Source organism: Sminthopsis crassicaudata, chromosome 3, assembly GCF_048593235.1.
Source record: "Sminthopsis crassicaudata isolate SCR6 chromosome 3, ASM4859323v1, whole genome shotgun sequence".
NCBI lineage: Eukaryota > Metazoa > Chordata > Mammalia > Dasyuromorphia > Dasyuridae > Sminthopsis > Sminthopsis crassicaudata.
In genome coordinates this window covers 63,262,460-63,281,641 of record NC_133619.1, presented here as the reverse complement: position 1 = coordinate 63,281,641, position 19,182 = coordinate 63,262,460, and the positions used below count along the sequence as shown (strand labels likewise).

The 19,182-nt window shown below is 43.9% G+C and overlaps 1 protein-coding gene across 1 annotated transcript; it reads right to left on the bottom strand.

Moving 5' to 3' along the window:
* Window positions 1-13,291: 13,291 nt before the first annotated feature.
* Window positions 13,292-18,314, bottom strand: FEV (FEV transcription factor, ETS family member). Its single transcript, XM_074307693.1, has 3 exons — window positions 18,263-18,314; window positions 16,960-17,031; window positions 13,292-14,391 (listed from the first exon to the last, which is right to left on the bottom strand). The coding sequence occupies exons 1-3, from the start codon at window positions 18,312-18,314 to the stop codon at window positions 13,781-13,783; spliced, it is 735 nt and encodes a 244-aa protein (XP_074163794.1). The 3' UTR covers window positions 13,292-13,780.
* Between the last annotated feature and the right edge of the window lie 868 nt (window positions 18,315-19,182).

Sequence of the window (19,182 nt, the reverse complement as noted above, 5' to 3'; positions counted from 1 at the left end):
GGGATTCTTATGCCTTGCTGGTCTATGGTTGAAATTGTCCTTGAAGAAAGGTATGATATGTACAGTAACAAGAGGGTCAGTACAGCTAGATTTTTGTCAATACTTCCTAGTTGTGTAACTATAACTCATTAAATCACACTGAGGCCATTTATTTCTAAAATAAAATAATATTATTACCATTATCCACATTACATGGTTGCTATGAAAGAAGTGCTTTGTAAATTTTAGAGTCACAGCAATGTCTTTTATAAAAGGAAAGCTATAGAAATAGCATATGTTAACCTTTTACCCCCTTCTCCAAGGTCCATTCACCACACCTTTATTCTGCATCTTCCAGGTCCATGCATGGCCTCTTTCTGGATGGATGGGTGGGAAATCTGCATAGTTGCCCATCTTCCTATAGACTCACAAAATAATAACCCTGCCATTTATCAACCTAGATTGGGCTGGACAGCTCATTGTCCTAGTGGATAGAACATTCGAGTTCTAATAGTCTGAGTTTGAAAACTGTCTTAGATACTGACTAGCTATGTGATCTTGGGCAAGGTACAACTTCTCTCAGCCTCAGTTTTTTCATATGGAAAATGAAGGAGTTGTATTAGAGTGGCCTCTAAAGTTTTTTCCAACTTTAAATCTATGATTCTATGATCCTAGGTAATCTTATCTGTTTCTTTCCTTGGAGGATCCTCCACTGCAAGCTAGTCATAATAACCTCAGGATCTATGAGGGAGAAAAGAAGAGGAGACTGAATTTCACTCCCCAATACCACTCCCTTCCCAAGCTTTCTATGATTAATTGTTTTGGGTTTATCTTGAGAGGGTTAGTAAGAGGTATTGTCACCAGAACAGAATCTAGGAGATAAAACAGAGTCAGGATTTCTTGCTGAGAGAACTCTCTGGCATGGAGCTCTCAGGTTTAAAAAAGGCTTCTCTTATCTTCCTATATCTGAGAAGGACTTCTAGGAAACCAAGAGCCAGGCTACCAATGATGGAAGAAGCTCATCAATTCTGGCCTAGATGTCTCTGCAGGATTTAGGAACACAGCTCAGAATGAGACTAAAGACTACCCTGCCCATCTCTACTTGCCTTTGGCACACTAAAGACTCCTGGGAACCTAGACTTCCCCTGAGCTATCCTGTGTCCTGGGTGATATTTGTTTACTCTTCAGCTGCTAGGACATTTCTCCTTTCAGGCCTTCAGTCCCAGCAGAGCACAAGAATCTCTCCCTATCAGACTAGGTATGAAAGTTACCTTGGATGCCAGGATATAAATTTTGATTCTGGCTCTGCCCAACTGAAAGGATGTTCTGGGATCCATACCTTTCTCAGGTTTCTACTCTAAGGCTAAAGTCACCAGGACTGGTCCTAAAATGCTCCAGGAGTAGTAAAATGGAGTATTTCCCCTAATATAATCTAGGATCAGGATAGATCACTAAGCTCCTATTCCTGAGAACCTGCAACTCAGGCTTGTAAGAGTATGAGATTGAATCTGAGACTATGTCTGTGTGTATGCATGTACCTTTTTGCCTATGCATGTGTGTGTGTGTATGTATGTATGTGTGTGTGTCTACCTCAACATATCTATCCATGGAGATATAGTTATAGCAATAGAATGCAGTACCAACACGGAGTCAAAATCCTTGGGAATCTGGTCTTGATTTGAACACTTACAAGCTTCATTAGCCCAGGCAATTCTGTGCTCTTATAAAAAAAGCATCTGTAAAACTGAGATGTAATACTTGTATCATCTACTTCACAGAATTATTACTGGTAGACAGTATCTATTAATGCAAATATATATCTTGGGTTTTTTTTGTATAACTAGTATTTATGTTGCATTTTTGAGGTTTACAAAGAACTTTGCAAATATTATCTTATGTGATCCTCACAACAACCCTAAGAAATAGGTGCTATTGTTATCATCACTTAACAGGCGAAGAAAGTGAAGTATAAAAGGTTAAGTAATTTATTTGTCCAGTTTCACACAGAGGGAAAGTATCTGAGATGGGATTCAAATTCAGATCTCCCTGTCTCTGAGTTCAGCACTCCATCTACTATACTACTTAACCACCCTCCCCATTGGGATGAATGTAATTGGGGAAAAGGTGAAACCTTAGCTTTTCCAACTACAATAGCTAAATGCAGTGGAAATTCTATTGGACTTGAAGGAAAAGAATCTGGGTTTAAAATCTGGCTCTGCTACTCACTGGCTATATGATCTTGGACAAGGCATTTCAGTTCCCATAAGTCTCAGTTTCCCCAACTGTAAAATGAGGGTGTTGGACAAGGTCCCTTGTAGTTTGAAATATATTTCTCTTCATTTTTAGTTCCTGGATTCTAGATAATTTCATTGATCTTCAGACATGTACTTCTACATATAAACTTTGTATGTGTACACAGGGGCATTAATCTTTCTCTTGGCCATGGCCAAGAATGCTCTTGCCATTGCTCTTTCTTAGGGTCTTACAATGTTGAGTCTTTCATCACCTGTATAGAAATCCACCTAATCCTAAATGCCAGCTTCAGATTCTACAAGCTCCATATCTCTCAGGGATAGATAATCTTTTCAGTCTACTTCTCTTCCTCATGTTCTGAAGGGAGATTAGATTTCCCCAAAACTTGTGGGACATGTAATGAAAATGATTATTACTCACGTATGAACAATCCAGTGTGAATAGATGGTCTTTTCCAGCTCTGATATCCAGTGAATCCCCAAACTTTCTGATCTCCACCTTCTCCCCACTCTCCTATTGCCTTTCCTGTGCAACCCCCTCCCCCAGCTCTCTCCACATTGTAGGATTGGGAAGTACAAAGCTGCTCACAGCTTCCCTGACAACCTCCTGTTATGTTGCTAAGCGACTTGGTCTCCTCTCACTTCCCAGAAAAAAAGAGCCAGATGCTTGGGGCCCAGTTGCCCTATGCCTCTTGGCTCCCTCTTCTTCCTGGGAAACTCACACGAGTGGATTTTTCATTACTATATCGAAAGAAGTAGCAGTGGGACAAAGAGATGGAAGAGGCATTTTTTAGTTCAGGAGATGCATCTTAATGAAGAAAGGAGTGACATCATAGATAGTATGTATCTTCTCTTGGACAAGACTATGCTTGCGATATACACAAGTTGGCCACAAATTTTTAAAAAATAGGGTAAAAGATTTGTTTTGAGTTCCTGTTAAATATTTTCTTAAATTCTTTATTTGCTCTAGAAATTGAGATTAAATCCTATAGTGGGGTTGGGTTCAGGATACAGCTGTACAAGTGGTTTGTAGGTTTCTCTTTGTTCTATTGTAAACCTGTTTCTAGGTCTGGGTGTCCCAGAGCATCCTATATATATTTTTTTCTTCTATGGGATAGGAATTGGGATGGGGTAGAAATGGATAAGAAGATTCATAGTGGCAAGAGCATTTGACCTCAAAGAAAGATTTCTCCTTAGATATCTTCAAGCAGAGGTTGAATGACCATCTGTCAGGTGTAACAATTGATCACTGAGGTCTTTCCCAATTTTATTCCTCCAAATAGCTCATCTATAGTTCAACCTACAGGAGATAGTAATCACTTAGGAGCAGCAAATTTAGCTACATCTATGCCCTAAACAACTTTGTTATTAAGGTCAAAATTTTCCAATTTCAAATAAGTTAACCCATTTTGGTTTTGGATGTCCACATTTATTCAACATTGGAATTCTATGCTTAATTCACAACCTGATATATTTTGGGTTCTGATGTATACACATGGATAGGTTGAAGTATAGGTAGGGGATTAGGGAAAAGGATGGCTCCTTTATCCATAAATCACTAATTTATGATTATTACTTTTTTGTTCTTATGTGAAAAATAAAAATATATTATATTGATCTAGATTTTAATTCCTGCCCTGACATTTTTAGCTGTAAAACAGCAGATAAATCTCTTATCATATGAGTGTATGAGACTATCTTTGTGACTAACATTATGAGATTTAGAGCTGGAACTCAGAGTAAAAAATTCAAACCACAGCTGTTGTTTTCTACTTATGTGACCTAAACACTGTATGTTTCAATGTCCCACTCTAAAAAATGTAGAGAGTTGTTCTAATTGACTTCTAAGGTTCATTTCTAATTTAATATCTATGATCTTCAACTTCCTCATTTTACAAAGGAGGAAACTGAGATCTTGGATTACATAGATAGCAAGTAGCAGAATTGGAAAATAAAGTTACATCTGTGGTACCAAATCCAAGGAGTTTAGTAATTCTGTTATGGAGTACTATGAGAGAGGTAGGAAGAATTGGTGTTGAAAGGGAGTGTGATCCTGGAAAAAAAGTAAGACATGGAAATTCCAATTTGAGATGGCTCGTAAATATTTTTGGATGTCTAAACAATCCCTGAATTATAGATAATCTCATTAGTACACTAGATGCAGAACACTTGACAGTGCTGCAGGCTCGAGTAAAAGCTTCTCTGAGTCTACTCTCTCTGGACTTCAGTTTCTTTATCAATAAAATGGCAAAAAGTTTGAAGGGAAAGAAATGGAAAAAACCAAAGACTGAAAAATACTAAGAAACAGAAACATTATCTTTAATTTAAGAGGAAAGTCAAGGTCAGAGAAAACAATTTCTTTTTCACAGAAGAAAGAAGATTAAATAACATAAAATATGCTTAAGGATTTAGGATCAGGAAGGTCTGCATTTGAATCCTGATTCAGACACGTATTGACAACTGTGCTTCACAGAATTGTGAACATCAAATGAAAGAATAAAAATAAAGCAACCTGCAAATCTTAAAGCACTTAATTGCCAATTATTATTGTTGTCATTAATATTATTGTTATTTTTCATTCTTTGATTTCAAATAGGAGCAGTGATATCATGAAAGTGACATCTTGAACTTCAAGTGATTTCTATTTAAGTGAGGCAGAGTTAGGCAAAACCATCAGATATCTCACTCTATTCTACAGAATCAACAGAGTTCAGTGACAAGACATAAGTCAAGATAATTGGCAATAACTCAGGATGCAGTGGGAATTAAGGTCTTTTTCAGGTTTCAATTTGTCTGAGGCAACATTTAGTAATTAAGAGTTATATATGAATTGAGACAAAAGATGGACTAACATCATCACAAAAGAATCATTCTGGGAGGGGAAGATCCTCATAGTTTCTAGCCAGAGAATTTTGTACTCACTCTGAGCTATCAAAACCCAAATAGTGACCCAGAGAGACTTTGCCTAGGACCTATTATTGGGCCAATCAATGAAAGTCAGTGATTTGGGTTTAAAGGCATAATCAAGGAACTATAATGGATTTTTTCAAGGCCTGTTTTTTCAGAGCTATATTTCAAGAAATAATAAATAAAATCTACAGGATCCAAAGAATTCACTATCCAAGATTTTTTTTAAATGATAAGATAAACAAGGGGGGAAATCTAGTCCCCAAATCCCAAAATATTTTGTGAAGTAGAAGTGATCAAAAATATACTCTTTTGGTTCATTGCTAGTCATCTTGACTTATGTCTTTCCACTAGATTCTGATGACTCTGGAAAGAGAGACTTAACAACTCTGTCCAACTCTATCTCACCGAAGTCCAATTCACTAACAAGTCAAGATGCCAGTCTTGTGATGTCATTGGTCTTCTTCAAGAATGAAAGACAAACAATAGTCTGTGAGTACTAGTAGCTGCCCTTCGACACCTAACCAGTTAGTTCAGGTTGGGAAATACTGATGTGGTTGTAGGTACCAAATAATGTAATTTAGAAGAGTAATTTCAGTCCAAATGATATGTTTGAGGTTCAGCAATAATGTTGAGATTGATATAGGCATCAGATATTAGGGTTCAGTCATGTGAAGAATTCACAATGCCATTCTTCTTAGAAAAATGTAGGATTATTTAAAATAGACAAAATGAAAAGATGCAATAAATACCAGGAGTGGTAAATATGAAATAGAGTTGGAAGAGCATATAGTTAGCAAGGAAAGGTGTTTTAACAGTTAACAATGGAAAAGACAAATTCCCTAGTGGAATTCGTAATTAACCAAGAGAAAGGGAATACTCCATGAGGTTGGAGTTGGCCTTAGCTGACAGGCTAAATCTTAAAAGGGATTTAGCATCTTAAAAGGGTTAGTTAGCTATAAGAAGGAGAAAGACACCATGAAGCATGGTGGGGGGATGGGATGAGAGGAGAAACACCATGTGGCATAAGGGTGGGAGAAGGGAAAAATACCACAAAGTAGAATGTCATGGTGCACTAGAACCCCAAAAAGGATTCAGCAAAGATGACATGGGTCATGGACAGATTTAAAGGGGAAATTTGACCTCAGGGGTTTGACATAACTCAGATTTCTGATTGGACAACCTCCCCAGAGGGTAAGACTACAAGGTTAAATTGATTCCCATCAGTGTCCTTCCCTACTCACCTCTGGGAGTAATTCCATCAATACTTTAGTCTTTATCAACCTCACCCAGTGACTCAGGACCTCATCATCTGCTATTGTGCCCTGGTAACCAATTTTATACCTCTGTATTATCACCAAACTTTGGCTTAAGTTCATCTCTGTAAAACTCCCACCCAACAGGTCACTGTATTTCATTCCCAGCTTCTGGACATTACTTAACAAATATTTCTGGATTTGTCCTTTACAATTTCAGTAGTAGTCTATTTCCTATTTAGGGACCTCAACCCACTTTTCAAAAGATTTCTTTAACAAATTAAAAGTGTGGAAATGAGGAGGTTTGGAGTAACTACATCGGGTTAACAGAGAAAAACTGGAGTATTAATGGAATTACTTTTTTTTTTTTTTTTTTGCTGAGGCAATTGGGGTTAAGTGACTTGTCCAGGGTCACACAGCTAGGAAGTGAGGCTAAATTTGAACTCAGGTCCTTCTGACTTCAGGGCTGGTGCTCTATCTGCTATGCCACTTAGCTGCCCCTATAAATCTATCTTTTGACAAAAAAGAATGGCCAATGTGAATTCTTCATATATCTGACCCCCAATATTTGGCACCTGAACATCAATCACATCATTTAGTGCTTACATTGCTTGCCTAAAATTACATCAATACTACTATTTCTTCTCTTTCTCTTTCTACTTCTATCTCTCTTCAAAACCACATTTGCTGTGGATATCTTGAATATGCACCCTAGTGATGAGAAGGTGGAAAGGCATGCTAGTGTTATAAAGCAACAGATAAAAGATTATTTAAACAAACCAGATTGGCTAGTACAGTTAAATTATCCTGGGCAGAAATAATACTTCCCTTCCCTTTAGTTGGTAAAGCCTTGCTAATATGGAAGATTGATGGGACCTTTTGCCCCAGGAGTTAGCATAAAGCCTGGCATTTTAAATAATTATTAGTTGGCTGACTGGAAGTTGGGATTGGGCAGAAGAGAACAGCTTTGAAATGGATAAGGAGAGGTAACCTGATGATCTAGAGTTCTGGAAAGGGATCCCATAGGCTTTTCACAAAGCAGGTTTGCAACTAGCCATGGAGTAAGGCAAGTCCAAGAAACTAATAAGATAGGCATTGGGCTAACAAGAACAGAGGAACATAGACATAATGCTACTATTCTTTCAAAATTAAACAACTATATAAGAATTAGTTACCTCATGTTAACTTAATTAGGCAAATCAAGAAATCCAAGCAATCAGAGCAGTGGTGAATCATCTCCATTCAGGAAATTTTGTGGTCAGTGGGCAAAAATGGCAACCAGCCTCTCAAAGGCTAAAGATATTATTATGTACTACAGGTCACCCACGAACTTTTATAATAGGAGACTAGCTGCGTAACCTGCAAGATGTTGTCCAAAGGAAATGCCAAGTAAGACCCCTGACTATAAAGGGACTGTCATAGGAGAAAATTCCAATGCTCTATGATTGGAAAGTTCTGTGCTCTGTGAATTTCTTTTATTTTAGGTCATTTCCCAAATGCTTGAAACTCATTTGCAAAACTGAACTTTTGTCTTGAATATACTAAAAGGAATGAAGGATCCATTCAATGAGATCAAGCACAACTGGTGGCCTAATTAGGTAAGGAAGAGGAAGACACTCTCACACAAGGCACTCAGAGGTGCCAGCCAGTAATAGTGATGGAGTTAAGCACAGAAAAGAAAGATGCCCACAGGTGTGACTATAACTTTCTGGTTCCTTTCTTTCTTGGTATTTCCTCACACTATTTTTGGCTGGACTTGTGATTTCATCAGTGTAAAAACTCCCTCTACCACAGTGGACTGGCACTTGTTTAGAAATTTATACTTGGAGCAGCTAGGTGGTGAAGTGGATAAAGCACCAGCCTTGAGGTCAAGAGGACTTGAGTTCAAATCTGACCTCAGACAACTTAACACTTCCTATGAGTGACCCAGGGAAAATCACTTAACCCCAATGGCCTCAGCAAAAATAAATAAATAAATAGAATAAAAAAAAGAAAGAAAGAAAGAAAGAAAGAAAGAAAGAAAGAAAGAAAGAAAGAAAGAAAGAAAGAAAGAAAGAAAGAAAGAAAGAAAGAAAGAAAGAAAGAAAGAAAGAAAGAAAGAAAGGAAGGAAGGAAGGAAGGAAGGAAGGAAGGAAGGAAGGAAGGAAGGAAGGAAGGAAGGAAGAAAGAAAGAAAGAAAGAAAGAAAGAAAAGAAAAGAAATTTGTACTCAATGAATTTCATGAGGCACTGAGAGATTAAGTAGCTTGTCCAGGGGTACAGAGCCAGATAAGTGTCAAAAATGGGTCTTGAGTCCAGGGCCTGTAGTTTTGGTTCCTTTCCTGCCTGAGACTTCATTTTCACATATTTGCATCATAAAATGCCTGGAAAGTGGTCTGAAATTTATGAAGACAATTTTATGAAGTCATGGGGGAAAGGCTAAACAAGTCTGAAAGAGGAGCAGAGAGTTTTGTGAAGAGTAAATAAAAAGCAAGAAGAAAGAATTCGGTATAGTTGCATTAAATTTAGATACAGTTGTTAATTTTACTTTATTTGCTTCTAAAATGAGGAAGATCTTGTTTGATGAATTTAAATATTCCTTGGTTCACTATGAAAGTGGTCTTTGTAGATGAGGTGGGAGAGATCCTTAAAAGACCTGAAGGGAACTCAGGATTACGCAGAGACAAATGTGCAGTGGAAAGAGTGGAAATCAAGAGACTCCTAGGTCAAAGTTCAGTCTTGCTACTTGCTAGCTTCTTAATATCGGAGAAAGTCACCTAGCTTCTCTGAGTCTTAATGTCTTCATCTGAAAAATGAACTTCGTCATTGCTAACTCTTCAGCATTCACAAGACTGGTGTGAAAATCAAATGAGATTTAAATGTGTTTTGTATGAAAATCAAATGTGATTTAAATGTGTTTTGTGATTCAGTTAAAGAGATTCTCCACAGTAGTTCATAGCACTTGGATGAATTCACAGAAGGGGTTTCAGAGCTGGAACATGCTTGAGGGACCATCTCATTTAAATCACTACTTGATATACGATGACCTCAGGATTAGTACACTTGTGAAGGACACCAGACTGAGTAAAGGAGGGATTTCTGAATAGGAGTTTGTTGGGGAAAATATGTTTTGATTGGTCGATTGACCAACATCAATCAGGGGCAGAATCCAGTAACGTGGTTATGTTAAGTAAGAACATCGGACAGCAGCAAAGGGGATGTGGATGCAGGCCAGTGAGAAGAGGTCAGCACAATTAGGGAGGTGGAATATGGAGAAATAGTCACAAAAATAAAGCCCTAATAAAAGCAAAATATAGGCCTCCAAATTTTTCTTCACATACTCTCCTCTCGAAAATACACATCGTACTCCAAATTTAGGAGACACAACACTAATAAGCTGGTTAGTTATGCTGAAGGATGAGGAAGACAAATAGAATGAAAAAAATTTTCTGGAATCAGAAGAGCCCTAGAGATCATCTAGTCAAAGAATCAATAAAGTACTTTATTTTCAAATGCAAAAACCATTCTTAGCACTCCAACCTTTCAAAAACAAGATAGGGAGTAGATTTTAGGCATAATTTGTCAGCCCCTGAACTAGTCAACATCCTTCCTTTATATATGAGAAAACAGAGGCTTACAGAAATGAAATCACTTGGTCAAGGTGATCCGATTCATCAGCCATGGGATCTCAGATTTAAAAGAGGCCTCATTGGTTTTCTGCTTTGATACCTTTGTGAACGGGAATTCTTACTGTATACCTGAGGAGGGATCAGTCAATATATCTTTGAAGACCTCCATTGAGGGCATACCTGCAAGCTCCCAAGGCAATCCATTCCATTTTGGGATCATCAGGAAATTTTTTCTATACAAAGCTCATTTTGCCTCTTTGCAACTTCTGCCCATTTCCCACCTTGAAGCAGATGAAATCCCTCTTTTATGTGACAAGTATTTCAGGGAGCTTAGCATGCATTCTTTCCCTCATATCTTTTCTTCCTTAGACTAAACACTGAACGGGTCCTTCAACTGATCCTTGTATACTATAATCTGGAGATCACTTATAAACTTTTCGATTTTTACTGCTCCATCTCTGGCTTCTTTGCTGGATCTTCTTCCAAGTCATGACCACTAACCCTTTGGACTTCTCTTCTCCCTCTAGACTATTTCACTTGGTGATCCCATCAGTGTTTATGGTTTCATTTATCTTCTCCGCAAGATCCTTCTCATTTCTACTACCTGGCTTCCATGGCTTCTTTCAAGTCTCAAGTAATGTCTTGTCTTCTACAAGAAGCCTTTCCTAGTTCTCTAATTTTGCAATGCCTTCTATCTGAGCCCACCTACAATTGACACTCTATAGATATTGTTTGTACCTGGTTGTTTGCATCTTGTTTCTCTCATTAGATTGTGAGTGCCTTTAGGACAGGGATTGCTTTTGTGTGACTTTTTATCTTTCTTTGTAGCCCTGGGACTTAACACAGAGCCCTGTGCACCATAGGGTAATTAGATGATTCAGTAGATAGAGCACCATCAGTAGATAGAGATCATCTTCCTGAGTTCAAATCTGATACTTCCTAGCTGTGTGACCCTGGCAAGTCCATTCACTCTGATTGCCTTACTTTCCTCATCTCTCAAATGAATTGGAGAAAAAAAAATGGAAAAACCACTCTGGTAACTTTGTCAAGAAAACGCCATTTGGGGTCACAAACAGTGGGACACCACTGTAATGACTGAACAACAAACATCCTTCCCCAGCACACCATGGGTTCTTAATAAATTCTAGTTGACTTTTAATGACTTGACCATTATGGTTACGCATTTCTGGACACTTTCCAATCTATATCCTTTCTAAAATGTGGCATGCAGAACTGGACAAACACTGTATGTCACAAGTGGTCTAACTTGACCAGCAGGACTCTTATTATCATCCCTTTAGTCTGATCATGTTGCTTTTTTATCTCAATGTGACCCAAGATTTCATTAGCTTTTTTAGCCACCATATCTTATTTTTGACAAATACTGAGTTTGTAGCCTATGGCATATCACCAGTCTTTTGCCCAACCATGCTTCCCTCAGCTTGAACATGAAGAGTTGATTAAAAAAAAAACCCAAGTGTAAAACAATATATATTTTCCCTATTTAATTTCATCTCATTGGATTTAGCTGGCCAAGATTTCTTCCAATACTCATTTTATTATAAAAAGTCAACTCTCCCTTCCAATATTGTGCCTTGTGCCAATCTGAGAGGCACGGCCCCTGTACTTTAATCCAAGTCATTGATAAAATGTTAGTACAGGACAGCATAATTCCCTTTGGCAGGGCTCTCTTTCCAAACTCACATCAAATTAGCCAAGTCCATAGTGCTATGGCTGGTGTTCAGGTTTCTGATTTTTAGGTCAGAAGGCTCTTTCTGCTACTACATTAGGTAGTCCCCTTTCTCAAGTGCTTTGCAAATGTTGTAAACTTACAGATTTTTCCTAGTTTCCCTTGAGGTGAGTGTCTTCCTTATAAGATTACCATTCATTTATTTCCACTGAATATATCTTGAATGCACAGTTATTTGAATGTTGTCTCCCTTCACTAGAATATGAAAGTCTTGGGGGCAATGCCCATATTTTTGTTTTTCTTTGTAACCTCAGCATTTAGCACAGTGCCTGGCTCAAAGTAAAATTGAGTAAGTGCTTGTTGACTGACAGGATAACAGAAGTGTTGAGTAGAAGGTAGAAAGGAACAAGGAAATGAGGAACAAAAGTGATTTAAGAGTCAAGCATGCTCTTTTCTCTCCTCCCTCCTCCCAATACCTTCCTGGTCCCACCACACCCCATTCACGTTCCTCCTGAAATTTAATAATTAGAAACATTTGTATCTTTATCCCTCACAATGTAACTCTCCTACCATAACACCACTTACAAAAATTTTCTAAGCACTTTACACATACATGTGAATGCATGTGCCTATACCTTGAAAAGATTTTTTAAAATTGGAGTGGGAAGGGGATTGTGGGAGAAGTAGCACACCAAGCTAGAGAGTGAAGCAGAGCGAACAATACAGGGTCCAAGGGTCAAGTTCATGGGATTTTGAGTTGGAAGAAATCTTAAGAGTTCATTTAGTTCAATCTTTTCTTTTTATAAATAAGCAAACTGAGGCATAGAGAATTGAAGTGAATCTCCCCCAAATCAAACAAATAGTAAGTAGCAATACTAATAGAGTCTTCCGACTCCAAAGCCAGGACTATCCCGTCTACACTAGTACGCCTCCAAGGCCCTGCCACAAATGACTAGTTCCGCCACAATTTGTGGCTTGAATGGAAACTTTAAGGTTTCAGTGGTGAGTCCTGTACAGGGAACTTCCCACCCTTTAGTGTCTTTGGTGCCAAAAGCACCAGACTTTGAGATTCCTTAAAGTAAGACCAGGTAAGATCTCATCCCCTGGAAGAGTTTAGGGAAGTCACAAAACTCTTCAGTTATGCCCCATGTAACCAGGAGAGAGCGCCAGAGGTCTACGGAAGGAGGCCGTTTTTTAAGACAGCCGGAAGGGAAGAGGCGGGAGAATCAAAGAGAAAGGAGGCCAGAATTAATCTGAACGAAGTGAATGTAAGACTAAGACCCGGTTCCTGGGGAATTATCTTCTGTCTTTGCTAATTTAGTTCAACGCGGGACATCTTGTAGGAAGCCCTTCTTTTCAGGAGAGGTTTTTGGAGGAGGACGGCGGGGGAGGGGGGCGCTAGTCTTGAACTCAGAGGTTCAGGATCGTTATGAACGTTGTTTTGTAGCCGTCAGTAAGTATCCGGCCCTTTCTGAGTCACAGCTTGCCTCAGTTATGCGGAAAGTGCTTTGTAAACCTGAGCCGCACAAATGGTTTGGATTCCCCCCTCTTAGCTCAGAACCATTTACAAAGAGAAAAAACCGGCAGCCTGGGAGCTGGATTAGACATTTTAATCGTGGTTTGAAGGAAAATAGAAACACGTGTGCGGACTACGACCAGGAGGAAAGGTGGCAAGGAGCTACTACGTACAAGAGGAACTGCGCCGTCAGGAAAGCCCCACTCCCACTCGCCGCTTCCCTCTCCACCCCGTCCCCAAAATGACTTCAGTGGGAACGGAGAGGAGATAAGGCCCCGCCAAGTGAGCGGGTCCCCGACGGAAGATGAGGCCACAGGGCTGGGGACTAGCCGCTTAAACCAGGTGGCGATGAGAACAGGTGGAAAGGAGCTGATGCCCAAAGATTCAGGAATGGAAAGAGGAGGGGGGAGGTTACAAGTGCCGTCTGGAAGTCCTCACGATAGTCAGGAGCTGGAGCTGGAGAAGGATTGAGAAGGCTCTTTAACCGTGGAGGGTGGAGGACATAGAAGAGCAAAGGATTTGGAGGTCCCTTCTAGGGTGGAGAGGCGAGGCCGGGGCGGCGGGATGCCCTCCTCAGTGATAGTGCCCTCCCACCCCTCCGAGGTGCGAGGTGGGGGCCACCGCTCCGAAGGGCCCGGGCGGGGGCTGCAGGCCGGGGTTGGGATAGAGAGCCGCGGCGGCGGCGGCGGCGGTCGCCGCGGCTGCAGGGGCCGGACCGGGCCAATAGGAGAAGCTGGCGGGGGCCACCCCGGCGGAGGCGGCCACGAGGTTGAGTTTGGAGAGGCCGGGGAAGGGCAAAGGCGCCAGGGTCGCGGGCAGCTTGTAGAGCGCGCCGTCGTGGGCCGCCGCGGCGGCGGCGGCGGCGGCGGCGGCCGCGTGAGCGTGGGCGTGGGCCGGCGGGGGCTGGCAGGCCTGGGCCAGGCCCTGGAAGTCGAAGCGATAGGCGTAGCGCTTGCCGTGGACTTTGCTCATGATGTTCTTGTCGTAGTAGTAACGCAGCGCCCGGCTCAGCTTGTCGTAATTCATGTTGGGCTTGCTCTTGCGCTCGCCCCAGCGCCTCGCCACCTCGTCCGGGTCGGTCAGCTTGAACTCGCCGTGGCCGCCCTCCCACGCGATGCAGCCCGCGTTCGCCCGGTCAGCCAGCAGCTCCAGCAGGAACTGCCACAGCTGGATCTGGCCGCTGCCTGCGCTCGGAACACAAGACGGGCCGGATCAGAGGCGATGGAGCCGCGAGGCGCGGAGAGATCGCGCGGTCACTCTGGGCACACGTGCCGCCCCCTCCCCGTCTCAGCTGGTCCCCTTCCCTCGGGGCCCGCAGCGGCAGAGAGAGCTCAGAACTAGGAGGGAGCCCGGGTGGGAGCCGGGCGCCTAGTCCCGAGTCCAGCTAGGCTGGTGGATCAAAATAGGCACTCTCATTGTGTCTCCCACCTCCCTACTTTGCCTACTATCAGAGTTCAGCTGGGCATGCTCTCCCCCTCACTCCCCCTTCCCCCCGTCTTTGTCTGCCTTGGCCGAGACTTCCCTCTCCATCTTCTGCTTCGTGCCTTTTTTTTTTTTTTTTTTTTTTGTAATTATGTCAATACCCAAAGGCTTAAATTCCTTTGAGAGTCTCATCCCCAGGAAGGGGGACGTATGGCGTGTGGAAATCAGTTTGAGAATGATGCAAGACAGGCGGCCAAGAGGGGTCTCTCTGTGAATTGTAGACATCTTGATGAGGACCTTATAGCTGGGACCCCTATAGCTGAGTTCTTCCTTAACCTGCCTGGGTCTTAGCTCAGTGACGACTTACGTTCCAGGTCTCTGTCTCCTCATTAGTAGAATGGGGATCATAATTTTGCGCTACAAAATATCTCTGTAGGGATATTTTGAGGAAGGGCTTTTTAGTAAACTGTATGCTGTCACTTCATGTCTTACCCTGTGCCTCGCTGGTGGAAAGAGAAGTCAGCCTGAAGTCGGGAAGACGATTCAAATAAGCTTATGAGGGTTGACCTTGGGGAAATCATTTGACCTCTTGAGACATTAGGCAGCTCTCTAAGCAGTTGCCCTTAACAACTGCCTGTTCTGCAGCTGCTTTGGTAGTAGGAGATCGCTTGGGGGAAGGGGCTTCTTATACAAATGAAATCAGTATCCTTTACCCCATAATGCTCTTGTGACGGGTTCCTGATTTCCTCCCCACCCTTCCCTCCACTGTCACACCCCAAATCCCGTCTAGTGCCAGTGTTCTTCCTTATGGCCCCTGGGCCTTCTCCTCTCCTGGCATTTCTGCTCCAGAGAAGACCCTGATGCTCAGCCTCTAGCACCTGAAAAAATCCTCGGTTTCTTGAGCTTCCCTTAGAAAGGGACAAAGAAGCAAACAATTTTTTCTTGACCCATTAGAATCCTTTGCTTCTACTATGGAGAAAACCTCTCCTTCTTTTCTCAATTATTTCTTTCTGAATCTACTTAAAAGTCCCCCTCCCCACTTCAGTCTAAATGGCAATGCAAAGCTTGAAGAGACCTGGATGAGGAGTTGGAAGAATCCAGGCTGTGAAAAGCACCTGGGGCCCCTTTACTCCTACTCCGAGAGGTTGGGGAGGGGATGTACTAGATCCTTTTCAGGGATTGGAGGGAGGCGGGAACAGTAAACAGTGGGTGTGGATCTGATATGGGGGTTTGGGGCCCCAGAACTTGTTGCTATAGGCCAAGTGAGACCCCCCAAAGCTCACTTCCCCCTGAATCTTAACGAAGTAATACACCAGATGAATCAAAACGAAAAGCAAAATGGCTACCCCAGATATTAGAACCAATCACGCCAAAAAACATCACCTCTCCGTGCACACACATTTGTCCCCATATTTCCCCGAGTTCTCTGCCCAGGCTTCTTCCACTTAAACCTCAATAGGTTAATCTTACATCACCCCCCCTTCCCCCATTGCCTTTCGAGCTCTCGAGGCAGCACCAGGGCCAGCGATATTAGTGATGATGTCACTCACAATAGAATTTGTTCTGTCTGGTAAACAGTTTGTCCTGTTCTTCCCCTCTCTGTCCGCCGGGCTTTGCTTCTGATCCCCTTTAGAGTCAGAGGAAAGTCGGCCCTCACCTCAGATCAGACTTTTAGGGAGGGATGTCCCAAGGTTTGCATTACCAGGAACAAAGTTGAAAAATGCCCCTCCACGTACAATCTTGCCTTTCCCCCCTTCCTCCCCAAGTGCAGGCTCTCTCGAAATTCTCAGTTTTCTCCCTAGAAACAATGAGGTTGCTTTGGAGAGAGGGCTATCGGGAATCAGAAGATGCGGGGACCAGTTCTGGCTCTGGCACTTGTTAGCTTAGACAAAGACTCCTCATTTTCTGATTTCACTTTGCTCCTTTCTAAAATGGAGGGAATGACGCTATCCTAAAGCTTTGTCCAGAGCTTTGTAAGGAACAAGTGCTGCCCTACTGTGAGAGATTGTTATTAGTCAGTTCACAGAAGGCCCAAACTGGAAAGTAACCATTTGATTACTGTTTCTCAGTTTGCTTCTCCAGCCATCCTCCGTTGATCCTCTTTGTGCATCTGTCAGTGTTCATGCCTAGGCCTGACCCCAATAGATATGCCCCAAGGCACTACCCTCTGTAAATTTTGCCACACGTGTCTTTTCCATTCCCAGTTCCCTATGCTTTCCAGTCAGAGCTAGCTCTTTCGGGGAGTGCCTTCACCCCTGATAAGATTCGCCCCTCCCAGCATCCCTGGTGTCTTAATTCCCATTCGCAGATTCTCAGTCTAGAACACTCACCTTTTTGCACTGCGGGACTCAGGGGCCCCCAGCCACTCTTGCCTTCTTTGAAAAGACTCTCCCCAACCGGATCTGAATGAAAAAAGGAAGCTGCTCAGGGTCTTCTTGAGAGCAGATAGAGAAGCGGGGAGTGGAGAAAGCTCGAAGGAACCAGAGGGAAAGGACAACTAAGGCTGTAAGGGGCTTGGAACTTCATTCAGACTTAATAGGGTTCAGAGAGTGTGGGGAGGAAATTAAGAACTCGGTGCAAGAAAACCAAGAGGGAAAGGGTCAGGTAAGGAGGGGACTCTTGTGTAGAAAGAAGACTTGAGGAAGAAAAGACATAAAGAACATCCAAAGAGGTAAGGGACATAGGGGGAAGTCCCTAGTGTGCAGAGATTTGGGGGGGGGGGAATCCAAAGGCGCAGGAGGTTGTGGAGAAGATAATTGAGATAGAAAGGAACATGAAAAGGAAGGAATGTAGGGCCTCTGGGGGAAGATCAGAGGATTCTGGGACCCTAAAGAAGCGGAGGCTCCTCAGAGAGTAGAGCTGAGGTACTGGGTGGCAGAACTGGGCGTGGCAGGCATACTGGCCCAGGCCTCCACCGTTCCCTCTGCCCACAGGCCGGCCAGCTCTCCTCCTTGTCCCCCAGATCCAACAGTGGCGTGGCGCAGCGCAGCGCTGAGAGGAGTTGAGTGCCTCAGTGGAGCCCGAGTCAGGAAACGCGTCCAGGAAAAAGGAAATCCGCTTTCCGACCGAGCTGGCGGGATCCTTATATAGGGGGTGCTGGGTCCCAGAGAACCGACCAGGAGCCCGAGAGGGAGACAGCAGTTGAGACAGGGAAGGGGAGTCCCGACACCCAAAGGAAAGAGCGCCGGTGATTCCGTTTGTGGAGCCCCAGGGACTAAAAAGCCGACCGGGAGCTTCAGTGGAGAGGAGGGAGCATATAAGCACGACAGAAAGGTAGAGAAATAAAAGAAAGGTGAGGAAAGGCCGGTGCCATGAGCCTAGGGGTGGGGGGTGCCAGACTCCTCTGAGGTTTTTGTTCCTATACTACGCATCTTTACAGCCCGCTGTTCTTGATCCCCCAGTCCTTAGCTTTCGAACCTCCCATCCACCGTCCCCCCAAACCTCCGTCCCAACCATCCTCAAGACCCCTGGATCCCCAGACCCAGTTCATCACCCACTAGATCACAATCTCCCGGTCCTTTAGCCCTCCCCAACTGCACTGCTCCCCAAACATTGATAGTCCCGAAAAGCCCAAGCTCCCCTGGCCCTGTGCCTCCTCCCAGCCGCTTTCCCCAGTCGGACCCTTCAGGTCACCTGGCAGGTACATGTTCAGCAGCAGGGGCTGGGAGGCGCCGCTCTGTCTCATCGCCACCTCGGGACTGGGCGCTGGGAGGTGGGTGTCGGGGGCCGGTCCCGGCCGGGGGGCGGGGGAGGGCAGGCACTGCGCTCCGGGGCCCCCGAGACCCTCCAGAGGCCGCCGCCGCCGCCGCCTTCACCCAGGAGTAGGAGATGGAAGTAGGCCTAGCCCGGCCGAGGGAGGGGGCACCCTGGGGTGCGGGGGGGGCGCTTGGGAGACCTGGCGGTCTAGGAGGCTGGAGGGAGGGCCTGGGGCGGTGCTCACACAGGGGCTTCCTGGAGACCCGCCCCCAGCCCCCCTATTCTCCTGTCCCCCTTCCCCCGTCTCAGGCCGAGGCCGCAATTTCCTTTTTAATTAAAGTGCTGCCGCCTCGAAACCCCCCCGCCCCTCTTATCGGCTCCATCGCAATAAAGTCCCTGCTGTCGAACGCAGCCGAGCAGCGCCCCCTGCCCCCCGCATCCTCCCCCCGCCCCTTACCGTGACCAAGTAGACACATTGGGAGGCCGGGAGGAAATGGGGGACCGAGGGGCAGGGAAGATTTGGGCTCTGATGGACTGGGTAGAGCTAGTAGGGAACGGGGCTGCGGGGACCCATTTTCTCCCTTCTTCAGTCTTTGCAAACAGTGAGTTTAGAGGAGAGCCAGAGACTGGGAGCACTGGGATTAGGGGTACAGGGTTCAACTTGATAGTGGGGCCCATTCCCCTTCTTCCCCTTAAACTCTCAGCTTCGCTTTTCCCCAAAGTCTCTAATCCCCCTGTATTTACCGTTCCCCTTTCCCCTCCTCCCCTTCTTTCTCTTCCTTTCTCCTCCCATCCCCTCCCTTCCCTTCCCTCCCTCCCGTCTCCAGGCTGCGTTATCTCCATCTTCACTTTTAAAT

Excerpts from the sequence above, each read along its gene's own strand:
- FEV (XM_074307693.1), bottom strand. The coding sequence starts at position 18,314 with ATGAGACAGAGCGGCGCCTCCCAGCCCCTGCTGCTGAACATGTACCTG. Across the intron at positions 17,032-18,262 it reads GCTGAACATGTACCTGCCAG|ATCCGGTTGGGGAGAGTCTT; the intron begins GTGACCTGAAGG and ends TTTTTCATTCAG. Across the intron at positions 14,392-16,959 it reads GAGTCCCGCAGTGCAAAAAG|GCAGCGGCCAGATCCAGCTG; the intron begins GTGAGTGTTCTA and ends TTCCGAGCGCAG.